At 51.8% G+C, this 11,880-nt stretch overlaps 1 protein-coding gene across 1 annotated transcript in view; it reads right to left on the bottom strand.

The window, feature by feature from the left end:
• Positions 1 to 10: 10 nt before the first annotated feature.
• The window catches only part of HOXA3 (homeobox A3), a gene marked incomplete at its 3' end in the record, with an annotated part of 12,422 nt that continues 552 nt past the window's right edge, over positions 11 to 11,880 (bottom strand). Inside the window, exon 2 of the mRNA XM_028489960.2 lies at positions 11 to 601. Within this exon, the coding sequence (XP_028345761.1) occupies positions 11 to 481 (471 nt within the window). The remainder of the gene's footprint in view (positions 602 to 11,880) is intronic.

The following is an 11,880-nucleotide window of genomic DNA, read 5'->3' as shown; positions in this document are numbered from 1 at the left end:
TTATCCAGGGGAAGATTTGTTTGGCCACGGTGGGCGAGTTGAGTAGGGGGCTCTTGGCTGCGCTGGCGGGGGTGGGGTTGCTGCTGCCATTCTGAGGGGGGGAGACTGACGAGGGGGGCGGGGGCGCGGCAGGGGCAGGCGCAGGGGGCTGCGGCGGGGGTTGCGGCTGCGGTGGGGCAGGGGGCGCGGCCTGGGGCGGCGGCGGCGGGGCCAGGGGCGGCTCGCCCAGGCCCGGGGGCTGGCTGGGCGGACCGCTCAGGGTGCGCAGACACGCCTCGCTCAGCTCGTGCGCCTTGGGGTGGCCCCCGGCATTTGCGGGCGACTGGAGCGAACAGGCGGGTCTGTGGTACTCGCCGTCGGCACCCAGTGCTGCGGACGCCGGGTACGGCTGCTGACTGGCATTATAACCGAACCCGTTGGCTGCCTGGTAAGGGTAGCCACCGTAGATCGCCGAGCTGTCGTAGTAGGTCGCTTTTTGCATCGCGTTGTTTCACGATCTTGATCGCACACTCTGACAGGGGCTTGACACCCGTGAGGGCGCACATTGGCACGCCCCCGCGGTCACGTGACGCTCCGCCGCCAATGGCCGCCCAGCGCAGACCTGGGGGGCGAGAATCGCAGCGCCGTGAGGGCTCCGCGCAAATCCATCTTACCCTCAATAGCTAAGTGACATGAAAGCCATAAAAGAAAAAGTGGTCAGCAATATTTAGCAGCACGACTTGGCCCCGGGCGCAGAGAGCCGCGCTATAAAAAGCCGCTGGAATTTACTGGCAGCTACAAATATTTGCTTAACTTGCATCTGGAGTTGGGGTGTTTTCCGGGGACAGGGGAGGAGAGTGAGAGGTCCGGAAGCCGGGTCTGGGGAGCTGGAATCCAAAAGGAGAAAGGCCTGATGGGCTAGAAAGGAGCAGGCTCTGGATCCCTTCTTTTCCAGGGAAGAAGAAAATTGGGGTGTCCCTTCCTCTCCACAACTTGGATTCCTCCCCTCTGGAGATCATAGGGAAGGGACAAGAGGGCAAAGGGGAGCTTGGGTCACCAACTCTTTCTCCAATCCTCTCTTTAGGACTGATATTTGCCAAAAGAACCATGACGCAGGGTGACTTCCCGTCCAGGCCCTTCTTGGACCTTCCAGCACCCAAGAGAGGTATGCACAAATTTTTTTCAGGCAATAGCTCTACTGGACCCTTGTTGATTTCAGAAGCTGAGCTTGTTAGACAGTTAATCTACCCTTGTGCAGGGATATGACCCACCTCCTCCAAATGAGACCCTTGTGGTCAAGGAGGGGAGAGAAAACTTTGGATGGAACATTCTGGGTGGGGATGGACCAACAACGACACCCTCCTCCAGGAAGTCAAACTCAAATCTTGGACAGTTCTTTACTCCTTCCCTCTCCCTATTTCTCAGGCAGGTCCCAGCAGGCCACTCCCACCTCTTTGCCCCTGTTACAGAAGGTCTCCAGACCCTCCTGCCTTGGACTTTCTGAGGTCCTGTTATTCAGGGCAACTATCAAATTCTACCTGTTAAAACATGATGGATTAGAGAAAAAAAAAAACCCATCAGGAACCTGAAAAACCAGCGTCATCTCCATGACCACGGCTTGAACTCTCCTTCCAACTTAACGATAATAGGTTCTGTCTTAGAAACTGCTATGTAATGTGATGTATGGGGGTCATTTGGCTCCGGACGAGGGATGGAAGCACAAGCCATAAAATCCTGCCAGAGTTCCCTGATCTTTGTGTGCTGTTGTTGTTGTTGATGTTTGTTACTTGGCCTATTTACCTGCTTCAGAAACACCAAGTAAAGGACAAACCTGGACATCTAAAAAGCAATTGAAAGCCTTCTCAACCCTTTTTATTTAGAAAGCATATTGTAAAAGTGAAATCTATGTTTTATTTTTGTTTTCACCTTTGCATGGTCAACCTCTGGTTCTCACTCTGCTCAGAAAACTTTCACGTGAGTTCAAATAGTCGCTCCGCACACACAATCGGAATGTTAGTCTCTCTGACCATTTAAGAAAATTATAATGACAAATTCATTGTAATTGAATTTGAAAAGGGCTTACACTTCATGCCTCAACTATGTGTATTTGAGTCCTGAAGTTATTCAAGATTCCAGGAATAGCAGACACTTTGTTAACTAGAAAAAAAATAATGTAATAAGCATATAGCACTGGATGATTATAATTTTGTTTTTAATAATGGACTCCTTTGGATTTCATTATTAAACCAACAATCTGACCAACATCTGGAAAACAGGCACAATTAATTTTCCAGAACCTCAATTAAAAATTACAGCAGCCCTTATCCGGAGTTATTGTATGTGATCTTGAGCCCTGGAGCATTGTTTCTCTTTTGGAAATAGATAGGAAGCTACAGATACCATGATCAAAAGTAAATAAAGGATAAAATAAAATTTAAAACAATAGCAATTTAATGTCTCCGTTTCCTGTTCTTTCACTGAAAATAACTCCAATTACATTTGGCAGTGTTAATGTCTGCCATTATAAATTTTTAAGATACTGAGCTTGTGTAAAATAAAACGCCAGGTTAAGAAAATTACTCCAGACACCTGAACAGCAAGATATTAGATAAAACAAAATTAAGTTGATTTTGAACATGCAATATTTCAAGTGACTTGCTAATCCATTATCATAGGCTACACAGGCCTGCGGCTTACGGTCTTTCCGTCAAGTTATGCATTGTCTTATAAAATAATAAAAAATACCGTTGAAACTCTAAGAGCGAACAACAAACCTCCAAAAACTTAAAATGTGAATTCACCCACCAAAGTCCTTCCTATTGTTTGAGGCCAGCGGATAACCACCTTGGGGCCCACATAATCCACCACCCCCACCCCACCCCACCCCAGCCCCCAAAGTTTGCAACCTAGTAAAGAAGTTGGAGATTTGCCAGCCAGGAAACTTTGCTTTGCATCCCCTGGCAAGGGCTGGGGACGGGAGGAGATTCCACTGAAAAGATCCGTTTCTGGACAGTAACCCCCAGGTGCAAGAACTGAAAGAGTTGAGGAGGCTAAACTGACTGCAGGAAGCAAGCCCTATTGTCTCTCTGGAAGATCTGCCCAAATTCAACCTCCTTCCTTCAGACACTGCTCCCTTTTTCCACTCCCGCCACTTCCTCGGCCTGCCCTCACCCCGAGTTTAAGCGGCAACAGCGGGTAAGAGCTCCCGCGTCCCCTCGCCCACTGCTTCCCCTCCTCCCCAACCCCGAAAAGTTGAGGCTAGGCTAGGGAGAGGGAAGAGGTGGGGGCGGGGATGGGAGAGCGGCCTGAACTCGAAGTGTAAGGGTATCAGTCACTGCCGGGAAGGAAGCTCCGGCTTGTGAACTCTTCTTGAACCGAGATTTAAGTCTGCAGCCATAAATCACCGAGACGTAAACTCCACCATTCAGCGCCGAGAGCGGCCGGTTGTGGCCCCGCTTACCTTAACTTCTGACGAGCGCCGTGAGCTCAGGCTCGGGCTCCGGCCCCCGGCCCGGCTCGGCTCGGCAGCCCGGCCAGGTCCCCTCGGCGCGGGCTGGGCACCGACCCTCAGCATCAGCCGAGACGGCGGGCGGGAGGGAGACCCCGAGGCCCGAACGCCGCGGTGCAGAGCGTGGCCGCCTAGCTGCTCCGGCACGGCTCGCCCAGGGCGGACTGGGGCGGCTCGGACCCCCCCTCCCACCCACCCCACCCACCCACCCTCCCTCCCCTCCCCCACACCCCCCGCCCCCTGCCCTTCCCGAGGGCAGCAGCCGCGGCCCGGAGATAAGCGCTAGCGCGGCGCAGGGCTCTGCCTGGGCTAGTGGCACCGACGTGGGTATGTTTCTTATGAATATTACACGCGGAGCAGCGTCTGGTCGGGGGGTGCGGTGGGGGGCGCTGGGGGCGGGCGGCAGGGGAGGCCGAGGCGGCTAGGGGGGAACGTGGGCCGGCGTGGGGGATGGGGCTGAGGCGAGGGGAGGGATGGGAGCGAGTGGGGGAGCTCGGCGGCGGCGGGAGGAGGGCAGCCTCCCCCCAACCCTCACCGCCCTCCCTCTCCCCGCTCCTAGGCGTCACTGAAGTCCAGGAAAATTATGCTAATGAGGACAAACGGCTCTCACAAAGGGGCTCTCTTGCCGGGCTCTATTTCTTAGGAATCTGTTTAGGAAACCACCTTACCCTGTGCCTTGGACATTTCCAGTTGCGGGGCGAAGGGAAGACGGAACCAGGAGAAGAGAGCTCCCCAGACTTTGGGCAGTTTACCTCACCTCACCTGCCACCCCCAGTCCAAGAACCTCAAAGCCAATCTCTGAGGAGCTGGGATAGGGCCTCCCTTCTCCGGAGACCGCCCCAAGAGCCAACTGGGGTGTCTTTGGTTGTATTTTTGAAGTAGAAACCCTTGAAATCCTGGCGGCTGGGAGGGAAGTAGCCTGGGGGAGATGCAGGTTGTCGAGGCAGTGAAATGGGACACTCTGGGCTCAGGTACACACAAAGGTGCTAGAATCCTGGGTCTCCAGCTCTCCTGTGCCCATTTCACAGTTCAAACACGCAGCTCACTCTCAGGCAAAGACATAAAGTTCTGACCCCCAGCAGGAACGGACACCTATATTTTCTCCCCTAATTAGTGGTAGATAGGGACGCGGAGCAGAGGAAAGGCCCGATGTGCCTGGTAACAATGCCAAAACTTTAAGGAGAATGGATGGTCTTTCTCCTCCTTAACGCCTCCCTCAACTCCCCAGATTCAGAAGTGAACTCTGCAAGGATATATGTGTGGCAAAAAGAGAGAAATGGAGCTTTCGTGCAATTCCAAGGTGTCGGCGGCCGGTCCTTCTCAAAGGAAGGTGTTAAAAATATAAGTAGTATGTTTAAACTGTCAGGGAGCCAAAGTGTCACCTTAGAGCAAAAACAAAGCCAAGGGAAAAGGGAGAAATCAAAAAGCACTCCGGGCCAGGGTGGCCTCATGCATACCAATGGTTTTTGTCATTTATGGCTGGGCAAGATTTATGACTCGGCGCCCCAAAGCTGTAAACAGAGCACAAAACAGCAAACACTTGCTCCTTATGGCATATTGCTCCAGCGCGACTTGAAAGGGGTAGCCAGGCAGCGTAGGAGGCGAGAGCCGGCCGCAAAAATCCGCTGGGCGGCATTTTCTCTTCAAACCGGCCGGGTTGGATGTGGCATTTGAAGAAAGAAGGCGTGGGTCAATAATCAACCCGCACTTTCTCCTCCAAACTGCTGACACGACTCGCCGCTTTCTCAGCTAAGCCAGCTGCCGGGAAGGCCAGCTCTTCGTGAGAACCTGCCGGGGGAGGGGATGGCCCAGGGCGCCGAGGTGAGGGATGGGGCACCCCGGGCGCATACCTTTCCGCCGGCGCCAGGGCTGTGCCGGCAAAACGCGGGGACTGGACCCGCCGAGCTGCCGGAGCCCTGGGAAAGCCGGGGCGGGAGCTCGGGCCGGGCCTCCACCCGCCCCCGACTAGGTGGCCTCTGGGCGGCGGGCCGCGGCGGGCAGAAGTAGGGCTTGGACCTCAGGACTAGGGTCTGGCGGCCTGGCACGACGACTGCCCGGGTCCAGGCCTCTCTGCTGACATCCAAAGGACTGGACTGGCTTTTGGAGCTAGGCAGGCGAGGTGATTAAAAATAATAATGTATAATAGCTGAAGGATTTTTGTTTTGTTACTGCTTTTTAAAAGAAAAATATCGCCAGTCGATTTCCACCGCCGCTGCCGCCGTGCCCTTTCTAGGTAAATCCCGCAGCCATGCACCCGGCTCTGCCAAAACCGCTGAGGTTTTCTTTGGGGAGAAGACCCCTTGGCTGCCCCAATACCGCGAAGTCCCATGCCCCCGCCCCCCATCCCTCTCCCATGTGGACTAGAAGAAAACATTTTCTCAGCACTAGAAGAATCTCTGGAACAGCGGAGGTGCGCTGGTGCCTTTCTACCCTTCACAGGGGCCTCCTTGTGAACTTATCTGCGAGGGCCTGTGGGTGGCTCCACAGCTGGCTATGCAGCCAGGGAGGAAGGTGAGGAATAACTTTTGGCAACAAGAGGCATAGAAATCCCAGATTGGGGAGGAAAATCAATGAGGAAATAAGCTTGCCTGTGAGGGTGAAGTTGGCATTTTGAGGGTAAAAGGGGACTAGCCTTTTCTAAAAATATATAGCTGTTGTTTAGCTATGATGGGGTGCCTTTAGCTCTTTCCGTGGAGGAAAAACCAACCGGTTCTCTATAAACGCCACTACTGCCTTCTCTCTGTGCACACTTTTATACAGAATCAGCTCAAGAGTCCATGCTTAGATATTTATTCCGCTTGCTGGCACTGAAGCGACAATAAAAAGATGCCTTTAACAAACCTCTTCTAGTCCCTCTCTCATTCTTTCTAGCGAAACTATATTATTTATGAGTCTTTAACTGGGTCAAAAATGTACCAGAACTGGGTCATAAATCATATGAAATGCTGACAAGTAATTGAACAGCAATTAAAGCTTACATTTTATTTCCAAGGGGTGTTTTAGAGCACTTGAAATGGCCTCAGTTAAACACGGTTAGCGCCTGGGCCAGTAGCGGGGGAGGGCTGAAGCAGCCCTTCCGTCTAAGAAAGTAAATCCCACTCAAGTAGGGGAAACCTGATTTGAGTTTTTTTCCAGTGCAGAACGAAATAAGATTTTTTTTTAAGTCAAGAGACAAATACGATTCCCGACTCCTTGTAGGCATCTGTTTTCTCTGCTCCAAGAGCTTCAAGAGCAAAGGAAAGCGAAGTTTCCATCACCTTTTTATGGAGTTTCCATCCTTCCCGGGAGTGCTGGGTCCCTAAAGCCCAGTTAGCTCAGGCTTTCCCAGTAATTTGGAAGCACACTGTTTAACTCTCTGCCCCCATTCTGGCTACAGCACCGTTTCTGGGGCTCTGAAACCATTGAGATGTCTGCCTCTGCTTTCTGCAGACTGCCTTCAGACTTCCCTTCAGCCCAGGGCACACCGGCCAGTCCTCCAACCCTCCTAGCTGGCTGACGGCGTACAAGGGGGCGCCCAAGCCTTGTGAATTATGAAGCCCAAACGCAGCTCCAGCTCCCTGCTTTCTCTGTCTCCTGAATCTTAGAATAACAGAGCTTCTGGGCATTCAGCACGCTTGCCCCCACCCCAAGCCTCTCCGAGATTTGAGCTGTCCTTCTCCACCCCTACTCGGGCAGAGGGTGCTCAGGGAAACAATGGCTAGTCCTCAGGGTCTGGCTCCTTCAGTCTGGCAAGTGGGAAAGCGCTTCCTGCAACCCAGCACTGAACAAAGTGGCCCGAAGCATCATCAATAAAATGGCAGCGCATCTGGACGCTCATTGATTTCCCTCTCCCAGCTTCTCTGGCTGTCCAGGTCAGCCCTCACCCTCCATCCTGGCCGGCAAACACTACTAAATGGGGCTCGATCCCCCTTCTCCTTCACTCAGCCCCCACCCCCTCCAGGCAGTCGTGTCCAGCGAGCACAGCGTGGGCCACCTTGGCCCGAGCCGGCGCTTTGGGACCCTCCCTCTGCCTGGGGCTCAGCTTCTGGGACTCAAGCCCAGCTGCAGTGGACAAAGCCACTGGAGCGTCGGAGGCCAACAGGCCCACCTAGTAGCCCCCGAGTGCCCCTTCCTTTACACCCCCCCCAATACTTTCCAAGGAATTAAATTCAGTCTGAGGCGCTACTGGGGATCTTTCAAATGCTTTCGGTTCTAAGGGAGAAACAAAGGAAGAGAGGGGCTGAGGGTCCTGTCCCTGAACCAGGGTCTCCTCACCTGACCTTTGTCTCTCACAGCCATAACTCACTCTAGATATGAACAATCAACGGAAATACCTTAAAATAAATTCCATCCTCCCGGTGTGGCCTGGAGTCCCATCGCTAGCTCGCCCAGAACTGCTCCATGAGCGCTGAAAACTGCAACCCGCTAGGAGAGCGCTTTCCGGAGAAGGGGAAGGAGAAGGAGGAGGTGGGTGCGAGCGGGTGGGGGGAAAAGCTCTCGCTCTGTAGAGAATCTAGAAAACGTAATCACAGGCAAAGCCCGCCCGGGTCTCCGCTCCAAATGCCACAATAATGTGCTGTATTATGTGCTCACGTGGTTATACGTCAACTTAAATCCTTCTATTTGAAACAGGGAATCACTGAAGGAACTAGGTTTCCAAGCAGAACATTTAGCTTTTGGGGAGGTGAAGAGGGGGACCTTGAGCAGCAATGGGGAAGGGAAGCACTGTCTAGGGCAGTAGGACGCCGGGGGCATCTCCTCCCACCCCAACACGTGCCACACAAGGCCACTTATCTCCACTTATATTTCTTTACACACGATCCAGACACAAGGGAACAGCAATTCTGTCTCCATTCTTATAGTCCACGGAACTTTCCTTACAGTCTTCCACTCACACATAAACCGAACCCAGAACACCCAAGCACTCTAGTCTCCCCTGGCCCACTGGCCAGTATGTCAAAAGGCAAGGCGCTAGCCCTATTTCCAGAAGAAAACCCAATAAGGACTGGCCTAGTCAGTGGACTCCCTAATGGCCTGCCATTGTATGGAGTTTGCTAACACCCACACCATACACCACAGCCACTGGAGAAACCCAAAAGGCCCATAATTACCTGACAAAAGGCTGAAGCACCTCCTCCAAGTCCAGTCGGTTTTTTTCGATGGGAACCCCCTAGAAGAGAGATGCTTGGCTCTACAGTGGTGGGTCAGGGTTTGCTAAATCTGAAGGGACCAAGCGCCCTGGCCAAATCTGTACTTACGCATTTCCTTAGTGCATAGCTCAGTGATACATGAAATTATAGGCTTCTGATGATGAAAAATGTAAGGGGAAATGATCTAATTGTCTCTGCAAGAGAGGAAAAAAAAAAAAGAACCAACCTTTGCTGGCATCCCTTGAATTAACCTACAAGACAATCTAGGACCCTCTCTGCAGACAAGTCTGCCCACCCTCTCCCAAGACAACTCTGTGTCCACCATCAGAAACTGAACTGGACCACCTCAGCTCAGGAAGAACCTGGCATTACCCCTCCCCATCCCACTCCAACTCCTACCTTCTGCTTGGTGACACCATCCACTGACTTTAACACTTCACCCTCTCAGGAGCCATCTAAAAAGTTCCTCTTTTCAGGTCTTAGTTTCTGAACTAGGGGAGTGCTCTGAGGTGGTAAGATCCTCGCGCCATATTCTTTTGTTCCTCGAGAGTAGGTCTTCAGCTGCCTAGGCCTCTCTAAGTGTGAGGACTCACTTGTAGCAGCTGCAGGAAGCTGTGCATGATTCCTTCCCTCCTCTCCTCCCCCACAGAGAAGCAGAAGAGGCCTGGTGAGAATGTAAGGCCCTTGGCAAAGGGGCCTGGTCATGGGGATGTCCAAATCACAAGGGCAATAAAAGAGGAGGAGACGGAATCCCTTGGAAGTAAGCCCTGGCCTAAGCTAGAGGTAGTGTTCCAATAAGGTTCTGTCTGTGGGATAGCTGGGAGAGAACCTCTTTGTGAACTTTCCCAACTCTGAACGAAGCCACAAGCTAGAAAGTGAGAACCCAAAGTGAAAACCTGCTTCTCTCAGGTTTTGGGGGTAGAGGACAGGACCAAAGGCTGGTTTCAAAAAGCACTCTCCAGTTCCCCGAGGACTCAGACAACTAATACACTGTCCTCTGCTCCCCTCCACCCCTCCACCCACACAGTTTCACCCTGAGCTCTCCAGATAGCCTGGCAAACCCCCTTGCCTGCTCCCAACCAAAGTTTCTGCACAGGCTTCGACTCAAAGATGAGAAGGGGCCCCTTCAGAACTCTCAGAGCAATCTGGAGCAAACCAAAACTCCCGAGGCCATAAATCAATGGGAGAAGTCTTTGGTACTGCTTCAGAGAAATGCCTTAACGCCAGCAAGGCCCAGCAGCATCTCAGCTCCAGCCAGGAGCCTCTATACCGCTATTAACAGCCCAGTTAATGCTCCAACTGCTGTTTAACAATTAACATTAACGACTTGGGGTGGAATGGGGTGATTGGGTGGGATGTGAAGGGAAAAATCTGAGCAAGTCAAAGGAAATTTAACTTCTGAGGTGAAAACAGCTTTGCTATGAGAGACCTTGGTCTGGGCAAGCCCCCGGGGAACCAGCAGCTGAGAGTCCTCCTTCACCACTCGGAAACCCACTTTCCTGGAGCAAGGCTGTGGGTCTTTTATGGTTCAGTTCCAGAGAACAAGAATAGAGATGCTCAAGTATCTAAGCCCAGGTTGGGAAACCCAGCTGCCAATCCCCCCTCTATTGAGTCTCCCACCCAACCTGGCCAGGGCTGGGGACACATACCCTGGATCCATGCACCAGAGCCAAAATAGCCATGAAGTTGTCTTGGAAGGAGCAGGTGACCAAGGATACAGAGCTTTAGTCAATATTTGCAAGGCTGTTGGCAGATTAGCTATATCTGTATTCAAACACTGCAATCTGATTTCTCTGTCAAAAATACACTTAACATTTTTCTCCCTTTACTTAACTCTAGTGGTTTTTCTACTCAGCGTCAGGTAGGGCCATCTTTGCTCATGGTGTGTGTGTGTGTGCGTGTGTATGTGTGTGTGAGAGAGAGAAAGAGAGAGAGAGAGGGAGTGAGAGAGAGTAGATTATAGATCATTATTTAACATGAGATATTTCCCGTGGGTGCAACTACAGTACAAATGAGCTCCAAGTTCTCTGGACACATATGGATGTGTATATCATTTTATACACATGGCCGCAGACCGCAGACCTCTGCAACTATTTACACATGCAGTGGTTCTGTTGTGTGCAGAGATGCAAATCATAAGTACACACTGAGTTGCAAATTCCTGAAATGCTCCATCTATACTTGGTATAAACAGACATACAGTAGCTGAGAACGTAACCAGCTTTACAATTACTCTGTTTACTTCCTATCTGATAAAGTAATAACTGTATCCGGAATACCATATCAGTCTTAGAGCAACACTGAATAGCATGTTTCGATTAATTAACAACCTGATATCTATTGTAGGAGCAGATTTCAGGGAAGACTGAGGCCTAGGGAATAGAAGGTAAAAATCTCAGAAAACTTTTTAAAATAAGTAATTCCTGAAAGAACAAAGCAAATCCAGTCTTTCAACCCAAGCTTTTGAAAGCTATTCCAGCAGCCCCTCCCCACAATAGGCACGAAATTTATGGATCTTTTTACAAGGTAATAAACCCCAGTAATTACCTCCCTGCATCCCAAACTAAGAGAACAAATTAAGCCAGAACTTGAAAAGAATTTTAAAGAGTTTTCCCTTGTTCCAAATAGGAAAAGAAAACGCCGAGACATACAAAACTCGTGCTTTTCCTATAGGAGGATCAGCGGATCAGCCCGGCTAAAGAAACCGAGAAGCCCAGCTGCCTGCGACGGTCTACACATTTGAAATACAGCAACTTCCCTCGTGCCAAGGAAAGGCAAAACGATAGGAGAAACTGCAAGGCGGCGACACAAGTTTCCTCCACGCAGAGCTGGGACTGACCACAACTGCCGAGCTCACAGTCTCCGCAGGCTCCGCAAACAGTCCACAAGGGGAGCAGCCCACGCAGCGGCCGCTGCGCCAGTGGCCTCTACTTGCTTTTGCCCTGCTGTTCCGTGTAGCGGTTTGGTCTGTCTGGGGCATGCCAGAGGGGACAAACACACCCTTCTGAGCCCCCTGCCCCACGCACAGACACACATCTTTGGTCTATGCAACCTCCCCTCCGCACGAAGCCGGCTTTGGGGCAGAGCTTTGTCCGCTGAAGCCCCGCATTGGCGGGGTGTGCAGCTGAGGGGAACCAGCCCCAAAACTCCTCCTAAGTTAAATATTGACCAGCACCTCTTTCAAAGGGCAAGGGGTTGCAGCTGCCAGGGAAAGTAAACTCCTGCCCAAAGGCCTGGTGCGAGGCCCCGGGCAGTGAAGAGTTT

Source organism: Physeter macrocephalus, chromosome 5 (genome assembly GCF_002837175.3).
Source record: "Physeter macrocephalus isolate SW-GA chromosome 5, ASM283717v5, whole genome shotgun sequence".
Classification (NCBI taxonomy): domain Eukaryota; kingdom Metazoa; phylum Chordata; class Mammalia; order Artiodactyla; family Physeteridae; genus Physeter; species Physeter macrocephalus.
Note: the sequence above shows the minus strand (reverse complement) of the source record. Positions and strands in the feature narration are given on the sequence as shown.